This window comes from Tupaia chinensis, unplaced genomic scaffold (assembly GCF_000334495.1).
Source record: "Tupaia chinensis unplaced genomic scaffold, TupChi_1.0 Scaffold000515_1, whole genome shotgun sequence".
NCBI classification, from domain to species: Eukaryota; Metazoa; Chordata; class Mammalia; order Scandentia; family Tupaiidae; genus Tupaia; species Tupaia belangeri.
The window spans coordinates 3,638,149-3,657,332 of NW_006160028.1; the positions used below are offsets into that span (position 1 = coordinate 3,638,149).

Consider the following 19,184-nt stretch of genomic DNA (forward strand, 5'->3'; position numbering starts at 1 on the left):
CTATAACTTTCCCTCTTATACACTTATTATTATGGGGAATTTTAAACATATGCAAAGGTAGAAAGGATAACAAAACAAAGCTCCATGCATCCAAGGCTTACCACTTCATAACTATCCTTTTTTCACTTAATTTCTCACTCAGTACTTTTTTTTAATTGATTTATTTATTTCTACATGTAATCACTGCATATATTAACAGCATACAAAATGTTCTTTTCAAAGTACAGATGCATTGCATATCAATCAAGTCAAATATATTACCATATACATCATCCTCAAGAGATAATTGTCCATTATTATCTGTGAATTTGTTTGTTTCTCCTGGGCTGCTCCCTTTCACCCTTATACTCCACCCCCTCCTAACAGTCTCTGGTATTTACACTGGCCAGTCTACTCTTCATTATTTTGAAGGAAATGCCAGACACAGTTCAATTTAACCCACATATACTTCCAATGTTTATCTAAAAGATAGACAATGCTTTTCTTTAGTATATGTATACTAACATCATCAAACCTAAAAACTGAACAGTAATTCAGAACGCAAGGGCTTGAAATTCACACTGTGTGCATGCATGTCCAAGACCCTCAGAGGAGAATGGAGGAAAAAAGGAGAATGGAGAAAAAAAGATTACGGCATGGCCATCTCCTCTGGAGGGTGATTTTTTACTCTCTAGTTCTCTCTCACTCTCTCTCTCTGTCTACCTCTCTTTCTCCCCGAAAACACATGCACCCTAAGGGAAAAACTTCTACAAGAAAATAAACTGAACAATAATTCTATGACTTTATTAATTTTCCTTCCTGATATCTTCAACCTAAATGGTGACAACTGGTCAACTTTTAAAGTCTCTTCTGCCTCGAGCCCTGGGTTCCTTTGCAATCACCATTCTCTGGAACACACAGTTCTATATAATCAATATGTATCTCTAATATGCATTTTTGAACTTACTCAGAAGAGAACACCAGGAGGATTACTGCAGTTACTTTCACTGCAAAAATGTCACCGACTAGTTAGGGCCCATAGTGACCAAGCAGAGCTTATTCATTTAGAAAGCAATGTTTGTGGGGCCAGCAGGTGGTGTGGTGGTTAATGTACTGGACTCTCATATGGCCGACTACCGTTCAAGTCCCGTACCTGGTGATTTGCTCTCTAATTTTCTCTTTATCTTTCTAGTGAGTGCACATGCCCTATTAAAAAATTTTTAAAAATTAAATAATTTTTTTTTAAAAGAGAGCAATGTTTGTGAATACAGAAAAAGCAATACAAAGCTCTGGCTGTACGTCTCCAGTGAAACAAAAAAATGTGAACTTCTCAAATGGCATTTCTAAAAAATGGCATTGAGTTTCCGAGCAAAATTACTAGGTAAAAGGATTTCAGGGTTTCAGAGTTTAAGCCAGCAGAACTCTGAGAAGCATGAGTTGGGCATTTTGCATCTAAGTATCCTGGCTCTTTATAAACTGTAAAGCTCTCTTAGGCTCTGGATAAATGTTTATCCATCACAGAGACAATCACTAAATTCCTGAGCCTCCTAGTATGGCTTATAAACGTGACTTCACGCACAGCTCTTCTTACCTGCACTTTGAAAGCACCTTCATCAAGGGGTGGTGGAGGAGGGAAGCTTCCAGAGCCAGGCGGTAGGACACTGGGATCATCTAGAGGTGGAGGTGGAGGTGGAAGAAAGTCACCTGCAGAGAAGAAATACACACCTGAAGTGAATAGGCATGCAAGTTTATAGTACTCTAAAGAAGATCTACTTGTGGGCATTTTATCCCTTTGTAGTTGGCTCTGACATGTCTTTTTTTTTTTCCTTATGTACAAAAATTATCATCGACCTTAGTTCTGTTCATTTTAATTATTGGCTCATTGGAAAAGTCATGATGCATTTTTCCATGTAAAAATGTTTGTTGGCCAGCAAGTGGTGTGGTGGTTAATCTACTGGACTTTTCTATGTAAAAATGCATCATGACTTTTCTAACAAGCCAATAGTAGCCTTAACTTTCAAAGTAAAGAGGATCAGAATTGATATTTGGAAGTGGCATAAAAGTTAGTCTAGAGACTAGCCTGGGTATTAGGCATTTAGCAGTGGAGGGGATATGCGTAGTGTCGGGCATGGGTTTAATAAATTGCCTAAGATGTGGGACTTGCCCCCAATAAATTTCCAGCCAAGAAAGAAAAAAACATATATACAAGTAAGGATAACACAAAGTGCAATTTATGAAGGTATAAAAACAAACTTCTTAAAATTGAAATTTATGTATATGTACAGAAACAAGAAGGCTTACTGACCACATATTTATCCTTAAACAATATAATCCAGAAAACAAATCTACTCTAAGCGGGAAAAAAAAAATGTAGCCATAGAGGTGAAAAAATGCACGGCACCAAGAATGAGGAGCAAATCATAACAAAAAGATACAAATGTGAAATCAGGCTAGTGGGTTATACAAACCAGAAGGTGATTAAAAGAAGCTTTTAATGTGCTGCACATACAGCAAAGGGTTTGAATTTTGTCACGCATGCATGGGAATCCAACGAGGATTCCTGAGTGGAGCACACATGGTGACAATATGATCTACAAAGGACTAATCTAAAAGTACATGTAAAACAGATCAGGTGAAACTGGAATATAAACATCTGATCTGGAAATCTACTGAGAAACCTACATCTAAATCTAGGCAGCAAGTAATGAGGTTGGGGATTCCAAGAAACCCTATCATCTCTGACTAACAATACACTGAGGTTGGCGTGGTTAAAGAGCGCATCTAACCTCTAAGGTCTGAGAAATAGACATCTCTCCAAGAGCTGTACAGTCCATGGTGAGGAATATTTCTAAACAGTCAGTGAAAAGATTCCCCTGGGAATTCCTTTTTATTCTACTACATTATTTTTCAATGTCAAAACAATGAAAGATCATCCAGCTTAGATGGTTAAGTGGTGACTCTCCCGGAAGAAAAGCACCTGACCAGACCAGCAGTGGTACATCACTCCAGCTAGCAATGCCAAGCTCCAGACCTTCCCATTTGTGGAGGCTCGGCCTCCTTGCCTTCTCAGAGAAGTCCAAGTGCAACTTGGACCCTGTGACCTCTAGGGACATGGACAGATCAAACGAAGCAGCAAAAACACGTCCCGCCAGGCAGTGATACAGCAAATCTAAGATAGAGAACATCACACAATGCATACACGCTTTGAGAAGCTGTATTGTGCACCATAAAAATGTAAAAGAAATGTAAATGAAAAATTATAAAATAAGAATTCAGAAAAAAAGAAGGGAGGGAGGAAGGAACTGACGGGGGTAAAGTCAGGAAGGGAGGGATAGAAGGAAGGATCACTCTTTTAAACACTCAGATAAACTTACACACCGACTCAGGGACATTTAGACAGCAGCCCTGCTTGTGCCTGGTGTGCCTGGTGTAACAGCTCACAATACTTGAGCCTGGCATCCGTAATACTTGAATGTCTTTCTATGTGTCTGGCCAATCTCTTCGTAGAACTTCAGCTTCTTATAAGTAGAGCCCACTCAGGATTTATCTTTCTATCCCCATCCCATGGCATAGGATGAGACCACAGTGGCCTCTCAGTAAATGCGCATTGAATAACTAAACAAATAAAAAGCCATTCAGTAGCTCAATTGATGGTAACACACAATGACTGGATGCCTTCAACCAGTAGTACTTTTCAAATGTTAATGTTCAAGTCACCAGAGGATGGAGGTGAAATGCACTCTCTGATAGACCAGGTTGGAGTTGGGGCCTAGGTTTGGCATTGTTGACATGCTCCCGCATGACACTGCGATAACTTCATGGGCTGCTCCTGGAGCAGCGTGGCTGTGTGGTCGCTCCTGATAGTTGCTGCTTCTCCAACTTTGTAACATAGAGAATTTTGGGTTGTTGGAAGAAAATCTATGCCTTAAGTATAAAATAACTTAGGGGCTCACATGAACAATTTAAATTATGAAGTCAAAGACATTGGGTTGGAACACACACACACACACACACACACATGCACACGTATACCTAATGAAAAATGTTCTTAATCATTTATGACCAAATCATTTATGACCAAATCATTAGCTTCAAGTAAAAACAACTACTCATCTCTGCTAATAGTACTTAAAAGAGAAAGGAAATATGTATGAAAGGAAACAGTACAAAAATTTAAACACCCAAACTTTTTTTTCTTTTTTAAGAGACCTTTGCTATAAGACATGTGTGCTCTCTAGAAAGACAGCAAGAAATCACCCCCCAGAGGGTATGGCCATGCCGCAATACCTTCTCCTCCATTCTCTTGGAATTTGGGGCACACACGCACATGTGCCCAGCATGAGTTTCAAGCTGCTGGGTTCAGGATTTGAACCACATTTGGACATGTGGGAGTCCAGTACCTTAACTACTATGTCATCTGCTGGTCCCACCCCAAAACTTTAAAACAAACTCCAGAACACCCCTGAGCCCAGGTAAGGCAATGTGAAAGTCTTAGATTCCATTTTCCTCACTATTTTTGTTGTTGTTGTTGTTGTTGTTGTTTTAGTGCCCATAACAATTTTCAATGCTTGTATGTCCTCCAGTCTTTCAGTCTCTGCCACAGAGTGCTGACAGTCGGTATATGTTAAGGGGAGACATACAATGTCTCTCTTTCATAGCCTGGCTTGCTTTGCTCAGCAAGAGATCTTCCATATTTGCCCACTTTCTATCAAATTCCAGGGCCTTGTTGTTTTTTATGGCTGAGTAGTATTTCATGGAGTATCTGTGACACACTTTTTCAATCTATTCATCTGTTTCTGGACATTTGGGTTGGTTCCATGTCTTAGCAATTGTGAATAAGGCTGCAATGAATACAGATGTGCAAGCGCTCCTTCATATGCTTTTTGCTGTTTGTATGTCTTCCTTAGAGAGTTGTTTATTCAGCTCATTTTCCCATTTTTTAATTGAGTTAATTTTTATTTTCCAGGTAAGCCCCTTGAGTTCCCTGTGTATTCTGGTTATAAGTCCCTTATCTGAAGCACAGTTAACTGAGAGATCCCAGTCTGAGGGTTGTCCACTCACACTACTGACAGTGTCCTTTGCTGTGCAGAAACTTCTTCATCTGATGCAATCCCACTTATCTATTTTTGGGATTACTGACTGTGCTTTGAGGGTCTTACTTAAGAAGTCTCAGCCTACCTCAATGTCTCCCAGAGTTTCCCCAGTGTTTTCCACCAGTAGTTTTATCATTTGAGGTCTTAGGTTTAGATCTTTGATCCACTTTGAGTGGCTTTTTGTTAATGGTGACAAATGGGTTCAGATTCATCTTTCTGTAGGTGGATATCCAGTTTTTCAAGCACCATTTGCTAAAGAGGTTTTCCTTTTCCCACTGGATTGAGTGGTACCCTTTGTCAAAGATGAGTTGATTTTATGTTTTTGGGTTTATTTCTGGAGTCTCCACTCTGTTCCATTGGTCCTCATGCCTGTTTTTGTGCCAATATCATGCTTTTCTGATTATTAGAGCTTTGTAATATAATTTGGGGTCAGGAAGTGAGATGCCTCCTACTCCACTCTTCTTGTGCAGAATGGCTTTGGCAATACGGGGTCTTTTATGATTCCAGACAAATTCTATGATTGTCTTTTCTAGATCTGTGAAGAATGTTTCTAGTAATTTTATAGGGATTGCATTAAATATGTAGATTAATTGGAATAGGATTTCCATTTTGATTATATTAATTCTGCAAATTCAGGAATATGGGATGTCCTTCCACTTTTATTTTTGTCCTTTTTGATTTTCTTTTTAAGATTTTCATAGTTTTCCTTATAGAGGTCTTTGAGTCCCTTGGTTAGTTTTATTACTAAGTATCTTATACATCTTGTGGCTATGGTAAACAGGATTACTTTCTTCAGTTCTGTCTCTGACTGCTTGTTGTTTGTATATAGAAATGTTATAGTTTTTTGTAAGTTAATTTTGTATCCTGCCACTTTACTGTATGCATTTATTACTTGGAGGAGTTTTTGGTGGATACTATTGGGTCTTCTATGTAAACAACCATGTCATCTACCCTCACTGTTAAATGAAACAGTACCTACTTCAAAGTGTCCCTATGCATCGAAGTAGCTAAACAGTAACTGAAACTTCTTTGACCATAACCTGGAGTGAAGAATTAATAATCTTTTATATAATGATGCAGTACAGCTTTCTACACCTTTGTAAGAACATGTACATCATCAAAAGAGGATTTAATGAAACCACACCTATTATATATGTTACATATCTAAATTGTCTGTTATACTTTATTTTTATGATTGAAAGTCTGTGTACATAAGAGATCCAGAGAAAGAGAGAGTACTTTGGCAAGTCTGGTCACATCTCAATCCCCTGTCCTTGCTGCTCAGCTCCTCAGGAGTCAGGGTGCTCATGTGTCCTCATAACACATGCTTTCAAGCCAACCCAGGCACTGAACCCAGAAGCTGCCATGTGGCTTCCAGCTGTGCAGAGCACTTGGGTTATCTTTGTGCTACAACAGCGAGGTCACTTATATTCACTTAGCAACTCTGGGTGTGACCCACAATGTTGTGACCCAGAAATGGATCACGACCACAGTGTGAACATCGATGAGATAAATTAAACATTTTAATATATGACCGCACCATGTCTGCAGTTTCCATGACTATTCTTGCTTTTCACTTACATGCAAGAAAGCACATGAGTCTAAAGTTGACCGCTCAATGGAGAAGAGCAAATCTGGGAAAAGGAAGCTGATCAAAGTTGAATACAGAGAGCAAGTGGGAAGGTGAGACGATGGAGCAGGCATGGCAACGTCCATAAGGGAATGGAGGAAGTCACAACATTCAAGTCTACAGGCATTCTCCTTGGAGACTTAAGGCAATTTACTGCAAAACTCAGTAACTGAAGACTCTTTTGCCTTTTTTTTTTTTTTTTTTTTTTTACAATTTTACCTTCAAATCCATCTTCAGTGTGCATCAGAATATATGTGCCACCATGAAGACAGCATCAGAAAGCACACTGGGTGAAGTGTTTTTAAAAATGAAGTACTTGGGGACCAGCAGTTAGCGTAGTGGCTGTGTCGCTGAACTCCCATGTTGTCAACCACAGTTCGAGTCCCGGACCCGGTGGCTTAAACTCACACCAGACACATGTTGTGTGCGTGCCCAAGATCCCGAGAGGAGAATGGAGGAGATGGGATTGTGGCGTGACCATCTCCCCTGGGGGGTGATTTCTTGCTTTCTGTCTCTCTGTCTCTTTCCTGTCTTTCTGGCGAGCACACGCACCCTATAGCAACAACCTCTCCAAAAAAAAAAAAAAAATGAAGCACTCAAAGCTTAGGACAGAATGTATATTGTCATTGTGTAATGATGCATTGAATGTATACATGTACGTATGTGTTATCAGAGATTCCCAAGAAACTGAGGCCAAGTTGTCACTAAGAAGCTCAACTGCACAAGGATGGAATAAGAAAGGGAGACTTCCTTTTTGATGTACAAAATTTTAACCTGTCATCATTCTACTAATTTAGAATTTAAAAATAATACATACATATAAAAGAGAGAAATGTTCAGTACCTAGAAATGCATCATCTCCAAACGTTCATCCGAGTAAGATTTTACAATCCATCCATCTGAGGAAAGCTTTACAACCACCAGGAAATGACTGGAAGTGTCACAGGCCAACAGAACAACGGAGCATAAGCCCCATACATGCATCACTACTCAGCTTTCTCCACCTATTTACTATCTGGTGGCTGAAACTGAACATATAAATGGAATTGCCTTGATTACTCCACGCATTTCCAAGTCCTGGTTTCATGCTCCTTTTCCATCCCACCTCTGAGTCTCTGAGAAGGGAAGGGCTGCTATTCCGATGCACTGTCAGCACCTCAATTTTAGAAAGCAGTGCCCAGCTGCTCTCTTCTTCAACTTCACTCTTTGGAGCTCTACAGCCTCTGGCTCTCAAAGCGGACCACACAGCTGCTGTCTGGAGCATTCTTCTGGATTCTCAGGAGGAGAATCCAAATGTCAAGGCTGACCACGATGTGCTGCCACTCACTAAGCATGCTGACTCCCAAGGCACAGGGTGTGAGGACGGGAAGGGACACAAAGCCTTCCTATTTCTAGAAGCACTGTCTGTGCACCACCTCAGTATGACCACAGACCTCTGTCCCTGAGGGAGAGCGAGCACTCATGAGCTATTAATAAAGCAGTGCCTGGAATCCCATTTTGCTTCTGTTCCTTGAATGTGAAGCTCCTCCGAGAACTCTCTGAAGGAAGTGTTAATTATCAGGTCAAGGTTTGGGCATTCCTTCCTGCTTGTCATCAAAATAGCAACACATCCTCCCTCAATGACACACACTCCTCAGTAAACGAGAAGATACATGACTTTGACTAAGTAACTTTCTTACTTAATTTTCTAGTTCTCATGCTACATGTTTTTAAGATTTCAGGCTCTTATTATACAGAATTATAAATTAACTTTTTTTCCATTTTTATTTTCTTCTTTTCACTAGAAAATACACTGTTGATTCTGCTAGTGCTTAAGTTTCTAACAACCATCATTGAAAAGGAAGGGCTGATCTATAGCTGGCATGATAAGAAATTTTCATCACAAAGTAAGGAAATGGAAAAAATCACAATGTTCACTAATATGGTACTGGCTGGAACATAAATAGCAGTCATCACAAACTGGCCATGTTACAGTCATCAAGAGAATGATGCAGATCTACAGCCGGCCTCTACTTACGCACTGAGTACCAAGTACCTTGCACGCGAAAGGCATTAGTCTAGGCCCTGCGGTGAGATGGGGGAACCAAGTGAATAAAACTAAAAGTGCTGTCCCCAAGGAATTTATTTCTAGCAAGTAGAAAAAGATGCTTAAAAATAAATAAATAAAACTTGAATATGAAATGATGACAAGTACTAATAAAGGAATATATATGTATATATATATATATAGTATATATATATATACACATATATACAATCCATCTGAGGAAGGCTTTACAACCACCAGGAAATGACCGGAATATATATATATAGAGAGAGAGAGAGAGAGAGACAGAGAGAGACAGAGAGAAAGGGAACAGGACTCGGGGGAGGGGGGAAGGTGGTGAATATATCAAACTTTTAAAGAAAAGGGTTGAGAAATGCCTCACCAATGTGGTATTTTGGACAAAGTCTTAAATCTAGAGGGTTAGTGAGTCATGACGTATCTGGGAAAGAAACATGAAAAACTTTTGGATGTATAATCAAGGAGGAACAAAAGCAAGTATCTGATAGTGCTTATAAATAATATGGCCCCATTTCTGAATAAACCTGTATGTTAATAGAGGTTCTCTATAGTTCATGGAAAGTATTGCTTTTATTTCCAGTTTTCTGGCTTAATTATTATATCACAATTGCGAGTTACAGGCATGCATTTTTTTTTAAATCAGAAGGAAGATACTTTGAAATGAATCGCAGAATCTATTCAAACCCAGTGTTTAATTTTAATGCATCACTATATTTATCCAAGCCAAAATTTAATGTCTCTGTCATCTTTCTAAATAACTTAGCTTGAAATGCTCTTTGAGACTCTCAAATTAAAAGCAAGAAGAATTATCTTTAAAGTAGATGACGTCTCCCTGATTTTAAATTGGACAGTTTCGCTCCATATTTAGCTAAAACAGAATCTCTGGGACATCACTGAGTTCAACATTTCTTTTGTTTAACCATAAACAAATACTCTGTAACAAAGGTGAAACACCTTGGTGTACCATACATAAGTTTTCTGTACTGCCCTATCACACAGTGGTCTCCATCTGTTGTATAATGAGTTCAATTACTCAGTCAAAAATACTAAATGAATTTCAAATCATATAAAATTAGAAGGACAGTCTGGTTCTGCAAATGAACTAGAACCAAATAACCCTTCTGAATACACCAAAGTCATTTGTCTTACAAAAGTACAGTAATTTCTACCCAAGTAATAAACCATATCAAATGTTTTGACTTCAAAAGATGGGTGTTCAGAACCATCACGGCAATGCACTGAGCTTCCTCCCCCTATCTTATTGCCGTCTATGGGAATATCTTCACCCCCAGGAGGAGAAGTAAGAGTCTCTCAGTTTAAAAATAAAATAAAAGTTTAAAATTCATGCTGTGGACAGAGAATAAGGCAACAGCCCAAAGAAACAAAAAAGTTTTTAATTTGTCACTGCAAAGAAAGTTGGCAAACAAATACCAGTGTGCTGATAAAATAGTCTAGAAATGTCTCTTCTCCTTAGAGACGGGACTACACTGTGGGGATCACTGAGACCAGATGCTTGCCTTCCCTTTGCAGGCAATCAGGGATCCCAAGGGGTCATGACTACACAATGAAAAAACTTAAAAGTTCAGGTAGCTTACTTCAACCCTTGTCTTACAGGCTACTCAGTGAACTGGCCTTACCATTTAAGACAATTAACTATTCCTTCCTAATTTACCTCCTCTTGCTCTGCTATTTGTTAGTTTAATCACTAACTCATTGGTTTCCCCTGCTGGACTAAAATTTCTTTAAGGATTGGCTCTCTGATTTACTAATCTCTACATAGAACATAGGCAACACAGTGGATATGCTTAATAAATAGCAAAGATGTCATCATTATGAACTATTAGTCTACAAAGCTATTCATATTAACTTAATTGAACTCTGATAGAACGAGCACACATGTTTTTCCCATGGTCAGCTCTGTCCCTTTCCAAATATTCACATAAGGTCCATATAAGACAGGACTCGGACCCACCAGTACCACACACCTGTTGAATCACAGGTCCTCCATAATGCTAACAGCTGGACAGTCAGCACCATCAGTCTTAACGTAGTCATCTAGTTGGGATGTTTCTGGTTACAAGTTATGTTACCAAGAAAATGTCTTCAAAATAGAGGAACTGGGTCCTCAACCTAGTTCTGGGTGCGCTTTAGTCCCCAGAAACATTACAACTACCTGGACTTGACTTTTCTTCTGAAATAAAAGATTGTTCAATGGGTCTTGATGGATACTTAGATACCATCGGGTCTCTCGAAGCTCTTTCACATACTCCAGGAATTTTGGAGAGTCAGACACCGTTCCATAAAGGAGAGATGGGAATGGAGAAGAGCAAGAAAGTGAGGAAATGGAAGTAGAGATGTCATATGGTCAGAGTCTCAACATGTTAGTGTGTGAGGTATGAAAACAGATGTGACTTTTTAAAAAAAAAATTGTTATAAGGCACACAGGTTCACTAGGAAGACAGAGAGAGCGAAGGAGAGAGAAAGTGAGAAAGCACTCCCTAGGGAGTTGCCATGGTGCAACGCTTTCTCCATTCTCCTCTTGGAATTTTGGACATACATGCCCATGTGCCTGACATTTTTTTCAAGTTACCAGGTCTGGGACTTGAAGCATGCAGTTGGCCATGTGGGATCCCACCACCTTAATCGCCATTCCATCATTGGCCCCCAGATGTGACTTTTAACTGCAGGTGTACATGAGAATCATCGGGAGCACGTTCGTCTACTACATAAACTCAGGTCCTAAAAATCCTTCAGTCAGAATCTTTGCAGTTGGGACCCAGACATGAGTATCTTGTAAAGCTTCCTTGAGGTGTAGCCCTGGTTAAGAGCTATCAACCTTCATGACAAGATTGAACAACTGTCCTAGATTATAGCTGACTAAGGAGACATGGCAACCGAATATAACGTATGCTTCTAGATAGAATCAGAGACTCGTAAACAAGTATTAAGATACCTGACCAAATCTGCATACGAGCTCTTTCTTGGCAATTACTATTTGTTAATTACCTGGTTTTGGTAACTCTACTATGGTTATGGAAGATGCACTATATGGGCAATACTGGGTAAAGGTTAAAGGAGAAGCCTTTAGACTATTTTTAGATATTTCTGTAATGTCTGAAATGACTTACAAATATATAGTCAATATTTATTATTTCAGTTAAGGGAATTAAGACCATGAAGTAGCCAAATAACATTTTTCTTTAGATAGAGAAAACTTTCCCACTAATATGGTAAAGAGAGAGCCAAATAGTATAAAGCCACAACAAAAAACCCACTGTGACTCCCCAGATTTCTTAACTGCCATCTAAGGGACATTTACCATAGTGCACAGCATACTTAGTACAAGAAACAAAGACTTCATAGGATGAGAAACCTGTTATTCCTCTACAACTCTGGAAGATTAAGGAAAAAAAGAATAGGGTCTTATTGATTCAAGAGACTTGGAATAGATGAGCAAGAAGATGTGAAATGTCTTCAACAGAATCTAGGCCAAATGCAACATGGATAGGTCAGTAATCCCAGTTCAACAATTGGCAGCACTGAAATCCTGTAAGACTTTCTCTTCCCAAAGGTTGAGGCCCATTCCACTGACTCGAGAGAATCACTGAGGACAAGAACAGCTACAGGAAGCTAGGGGCCTTCTGTGATTTCTCCAGTCTTCATCTTTTATGCAGAAATGACTACAAATTCTTCTTGCTGAGAAATTTGTGTTACTATTTATATAAAATGATGCCAACCATTACTCACTCTCCTTCAACCCTGCCATTTATTTCAACAAGTCTAAAGCTTAGCAAATGCATAAATGCTTTAAAAATAATCAAATAGAGACACTCATTTCATTTCAAGGTGGTTGTTTTTTGGCATGTATTTTTTCCCCAAAGGAATACTGGAGCTGACAGGTACTTGCTCTAAAAATTTACTTCACCACCTGCTAGCTGAAATATTGCTTTCATGGATTTATATTGTATTAAAAGGTCACTGGCTGTTTAAGTCTTAAACAGTTTTAATCATTCTAAAAGTCTCTTAACAGTAAGAAAAGGAAGCTCAGAACAAACAGCAGCAGGGACTCTAATTAAAAGGGCCAATTCATCTAATTTTATTTGGGGTTAATTATTCAGGATTCACTCTTTGATGTGTAAGGAATAGCAATTAGTAATTTTAGTGATTTGAGAATCATTGGAGGTGTAATCAGTTAAAATGAGTGAGTGTTTACAACACAAGATGGTGAATTAGTCTCTCTCAGCTGGAGAACAGGAACATTAGGCTCCAAGAGATCAGGGCTAAGTATTTCAGACCCTAGTAATAATAGTCACTTCAAAATAAAACACATGTCAACAGCTATCTAGCACTCTGTTTACTCTGAGTGAAGACAAGGCCCAGCAGCTTCAGGAAACTGCCTTTAACCAAATCTTCATTTTTGCCTCTGTCCTCAACCACTTCCCTCTATTTGGCTCTTGCCACCATGGTAACCATAAATGCATTACATTTAAAAAGCAATTCTAAATAAATATAGCATTTAAAAGCAACATAATTCCCAGAATAATCACGGCACTCATTGATTCCATGTCTGAATTTCTGATTGCAGACTGAGCTTCACCAACCGAGCCCACAGTTCAGTGCTCAAAACCGAATTCAGACGCGCTAACCCTCAAACCTGTGGGCCTCCTTTGTGCCCTCTATTCTCCTGATTACTTCATCACGAGTCTCCTAATCACAAAGGTTGTACAGTCCTATTGTTTTTCTCAACCATCCATCCTGAATACAAGCAAAGTTATACTATATCTCTATATCCACTGCTACCAAAATACGTAATGCAGATTCCTCATACATTCGCTAAAACAAGACCACCATTCTTTTCAACCTAGTCTTTTTCAATTCTGTTTTTGTTGTTGTTGTTTTTTTAAGGTTTTTGCCATACGGATGTGTGTGTACCAGAGACAGACAGACAGAAAAGAGAGAGAGAGTTAGAAATCGCTCCTAGGGTGGGAGGATGGACCACCTCATAATCTCTTCTCCACTCTCAAGATTTTGGGCATGTATGCACCCATGTCCAGCATAACGTTTAAGTCAAAGAGTCTGGAATAGAAACCACAGTGTCACATGGAGTTCAGTGCCTTAACCCCCATGCCACTTGCTGACTCCTCCAATTCATCTTTTGAACACTACTGCCAGACTGAGAACTCCTACTAGGTTCCCTCAATAGCCAAAAGAAAACTTAAAAATGGACAAAGCTAGGAAAGGCCCTGTAGTGTAGTAGTTAAGCATAGTGCATCCAGAGCTGTTTCCCACATAGCTGACCACAGTTCAAATCCTGGCCCCAGTGACTGAAAATCATGCTGGGCATGTGTTGCATCCATGTCCAAAATTCTGACTGGGATGAGAATCTTGTCTGGATGGAGAAATGGAGAAAATGATTGCAGCATGACTATACCCCATTGGGGGTTATGCTCGCTCTCTTTCGTAAGAGCATGCACATAATTAGCAATCACACAAGAATTAAAGAAAATGGACAAAGCTAGATGCCTCTCACTTCCTGATTTCACAACTTATAAAGCTATAGTAATCAAAAACAATGTGGTACTGGCATTAAGAACAGACCAGGGAACCAGCAGTTAGCATAATGGCTATGTCGCTGGACTCCCACGTAGTCGACCATGGTTTGAGTCCAGGATCTGGTGGCTTAAACTCACGCCAGGTGCGTGTGCGTGCGTGCCCAAGATCCTGAGAGGAGAATGGAGGAGAAGGGATTGTGGCATGACCATCACCCGGTGGGGGAGGAGGGGGTGATTTCTCGCTTCTGTCTCTCTCTGTCTTTCTGGCGAGTGCACGTGCACTATAGCAAACACTGAACAACACAACGCCCCAAAACAACACAAAAAAAAAAAAAAAAAAAGTACAAACCAGTGTAATAGAATACAAGGTCCAAGTCCAAAAATAAACCTTCACATACGTGGCCAGCTGTATCTATGGCAATTAGGCTTCAGTTGTAAATAATATTTTAGAATATTGGAAGTTGGGTAAAGGCCCTGCTCTGACCTTCCTAAAATTTGATCAAACCTCATTCTCAACAGGTGGAATACCATAACTGGATATACTCTGTTTACTCTCTACCCACTGGCAAGTTTGGAGCTATGTACCCTTGGAGATTACTGGTGCAAACAGCAGCTCTGGAGGTTCTGTATTTCAGCATGCTCACTACTGCCAAGCCATACCAGTAATCTGCTTCCCCTTGCTTCCTGGACTCAATTTGCTCATGCCCTTCTCTTCATTAGGGCATCCTTCTCTACCTTTCTTCTTATCTGGATCCAAACTATTCTTGCAGGCCCAGGTCACCTGCAAACAGCTGTCCTTGGTTGCTTTCAAGAGTATCTTTTCATTGCCAGCCCTCTAGAACTCTTCCAGAACACTCATTGAAAAGTCTTCTAGAAAATGCATGAGCCTTTTAACCCACTGCACTGTGTGCTTCTTGAGGGCAGACATCGTGCAGGAGTCATCATTATATCCTTATAGCTCTTCTTCATTATTGTGACTTTTTAATATGCTAGAGAACTCATGTGCTCACTGGAGACAGGCACAGAGAGGAAGAAAATACCCCCAGTAGGGGATAGCCACACTAGAATCCTTTCTCTTCCATGTCTACTTTCAGGATTTTGGTCCTGTATACACATGCACCCAGCATATTTTTCAAAGTCCCAGGTTGAGAGCTGAAACTGTGCCATTGGCCATGTGGGATCCAGACAGTGAATCACTACCCCACTAGCTAGCCTCAACAATAGCACCTCATGTAATGCCCCCCAGAGTTGAGATAGGGAAGAGTAGGGAATATACTTGCTGAGTGCATGTGAGTATGAATTCTTGACAACTACAGCAAGCCAAATCCCAGCCAAGTAAATTATTCTTTGATCGATGCCGCAGCTCAGTCACTTAGATATGGAAAAGAAATAGTGGGGACCCAGCAGTTGGCATAATAGCTATGTCGCTGGACTCCCATGTAGTGGGCCACAGTTCAAGTTCTAGTCCCAGTGGATTAAACTCACACCAGGCATGTGTGTGTGCATGCCCAAGATCCTGAGAGGAGAATAGAGAAGTGACTGTGGCGGGGCCATTGCCCCTGGGGGGTGATTTCTCGCTTTCTGTCTCTCTGTCTTTCTCTTTCTGGCAAGTGCATAAGCCCTATAGCAAAAACCTCTCCAAAAAAAGAAATAAAAAAATGGGGGCCAGCCTGTGGCCTGGTGGATAAGGCATCTGTATTCCACATAACCAACTTCACTGTTCCAGTCCCAGACCCATAGGCTTGAAAGAACACACTGGACACATGTGCATCAAAAATCTCAACAGGTATGGCTTATGGCGTATTACCTGTTGATGATGACATGTAGAGTATTCTCAACTCTATTGGTCTGAGAAGTATTTCATGATGGGTGAAGTCTTTTTACAAGCAAAATGAGAAATAGTGATTGACTGCTTAAAAACATTGTAATAATAATAATGATAATTGGGAAAAACAAAAGATATTGAATGATGAAGTAGGGAGAATAATATCTCTGTATTGACTGACATGCATGGCATTCCCTTCTGAAAAAGCAAGGTAATACACTGTAAAGTTATATGTAATACAATGTAATATAAACAAGATCATGATGACAATAAAAAAATTTAAAAAAATAAAAATCTCAACTGGAGAATGGAGAAGGAACTGCGCAATGGCCATCCTCCCTGAGGGGCGGAAGGGGAGCTTTCTTACTTTATTTTCTTCCCCCCTCTCTAGCAAATGTGCATGCCCTATACCACATAAAAGGAAAGAAACCAACCAACCAACAAATGGGCCTGCAGTATAAATTTACCACTTTTAGTCACACCTCAGCTATTTGCTATCTTTGTGAACTTGCGTAAATCATGAAACTTCTGAGTCTCAATTTTTTGGTTGTAAGACTCAAGTAACAGCAGCTGCCTTTTATACCACCTTGAGTTATACTGAGCAAGGTAAATTTTAAAATAGTTTAACTGTAATGTCCTAAATAGATATAAATTATTTTTACCGTGAAATTATGTCCTGTAACTTAACCATAAACTCTTTCTTCACAAACGTTTGCAAACTCAAATATAAAATGTAATCAAGTATTTACTGAGTATATGCAACTCTTTTTTTTTTTCTTTTGAGAGGTTTTTGCTATAGGGCGCATGCGCTTGCCAGACAGAGAGAGACAGAGAGACAGAAAGCGAGAAATCACCCCCCAGGGGGGATGGCCACGCCACAATCCCTTCTACTCCATTCTCCTCTTGGGATCTTGGGCACGCACGCACACGCACCCGGCGTGAGTTTAAGGCGCCGGGGTCCAGGACTTGAACCACGGTCGACTACGTGGGAGTCCAGCGACATAGCCATTACGCTAACTGCTGGTCCCAGTATATGCAACTCTTAACACAATGTCTTACACACCATGTTCTAAAGAGCTAGGGGTGAGAGTGCCTACATTCACTTTTTTGGCATGTGAATGTTCAGTTGTTCCAGCACCCTTTGTTGAAAATTATTATTTTATTATTATCATTATTTTGATTGTCATGTGTATGTGTGAGGGTTGAGGGCATGGAACTCTCCATGCCTTCCTCCCAGTTTGGTTGTGAACCTAAAACGATTCTAAGTAAACTCTTGAAAAAATTAAAATAAAAAAAAAAAGAGGGGTAGCGATGAAGAGAGAGAGAAAAAGGCAAAATAGCCTAGCTAAAACAACTAAATGAAGTCCTAGCATGCACATAAACAAATACTGTGCTCTCCCCAGAATGTTTAGAGCTCTTGGAAAGGAATCAGATAAAGAGCCCTGAGGCGGCACTGACTTGGCAAATCAACCCCTTCTGCAACTGATTAACCCGACACTTTTCTGGGTCTGGGCAGATTACTAGGTCGCTGCCCTCCACCGCCTCCCTTAATGGACACACTGTTCTTGAACAATGTGGAAGACATAAACAAGATATTGTGACATACCAATCAAAGAGGGCAGTTTTGTCCTCAAAGTCCAATGATGTAGCCAAGACAAAACAATAGCAGCTACAATGACAACAACCGACACAGCCAGGCAATTGAACAAACCAAACACATCCTGATGGCTTTTACTTCATCCTGGATGGGTTCTTCTTGGTTAGTTTGATCCACAAACCTACTCATTGTGGTGTCTTCTAGAAAATGCATGAGTCTTTTACCTCACTGCACTGTGTGCATCTTGAGGGCAGACATCATGTAGGAGTCATCATTTTATCCCAATAGCTCTTTCATTACTTTGACTTTTTAATTTGCTACAGAACTCATGTGCTCAATGGAGAGACAAACAGAGAGAAAAAACATCCCAGTGGGGGATGGCCACACTACAGTCCTTTCTCTTCCATGTCTCCTTTTGGTCCAGCACACAAAAAAAATTCAAAATCTATTGGATGTTCATCATCAAAGAACTTCAGTTTTCTGAATTAGAATAAAGAGTTCAAAAAGTAAAGGGTTCTCTTGAAAAATCAGATTTTGTCTCTGGGGAAGCATTCCAAGAAAAATATCATTCCTTGTATTTCATTCACTCAGCTTCCTTTGTTCCCTCAGATTGGGAGGTTGCATGATGGAAGACAGTCCCAAAGTGCAGTTTAGTGACGCGTTCTGGGCAGAAGTTCAGGCATCTTGTTACTTTAGCAGACCTGGTCTGCCTGCCCAAAGACATAACTCAGCTGAGTGAGGAATTCAGTCCCTCCTGCTACATTTGGCCAGCAGCCTTGGAAGGTCTTTCATTCTAGAGAGCAATAAATTTATAGGTCCTTTCTATTCCTCTAACAGTAGCTCCCATTCGCTGAGCTTCAAGTTCAGTGAGCTCAGCTTTGGCATTCAGGGATCTCCTTATGTCTCATCCTTAAGAGCACATTTCCCAGGTCCATTTGCCAAGGACTTGATGGCAATTCCTTTCCTAGTAATTGAGTCTGCAATATTATGCTGCTTCTTATAAACAGACCCATACCACACTTGAGTTACCTTTCCAAGTCCTATTGGCATGCACTTGGCATAACTGACATTAATGGAACAACATTATAAACTCACAGAATAATCAGATTAAAAAAGTTTTAGAATAAAGAAGTCTACTAGTTCAATGGTCAGTGAACAATGCCAAAGGGCCAAATCCAGCTCATCTTCTGTTTGTGTAAGTAGGTTTTACTGGAACAAAGCCATAGTCTATTACTTTCTATTGTCTATAGCTGTCTTGGTGTCCAGGGGCAGAATTGTGTGGGTGTGACAAATACTGCATGGCCTTCAGAGCCTAAGATCCTTACCATCTGGAAATATAAGAATTTTCAAACCTGATCTAGTTCACAGATTCACTTTACAGATGAAAAAATTAAGATTTAGTAAGGTTAAACAATGTCCCCTGGGAGTAACATTTTCAGCAGG

The 19,184-nt window shown here is 40.0% G+C and overlaps 1 protein-coding gene across 6 annotated transcripts in view; it reads right to left on the reverse strand.

The window, feature by feature from the left end:
• LPP (LIM domain containing preferred translocation partner in lipoma) overlaps positions 1-19,184 on the reverse strand; it is a 791,955-nt gene that overhangs the window by 451,450 nt on the left and 321,321 nt on the right. For all 6 annotated transcript variants that reach the window (XM_027775024.1, XM_027775025.1, XM_014590977.2 and 3 more), the window contains one exon: positions 1,571-1,683. In XM_027775024.1, coding sequence (XP_027630825.1) covers positions 1,571-1,683 — 113 coding nt within the window. The remainder of the gene's footprint in view (positions 1-1,570; positions 1,684-19,184) is intronic.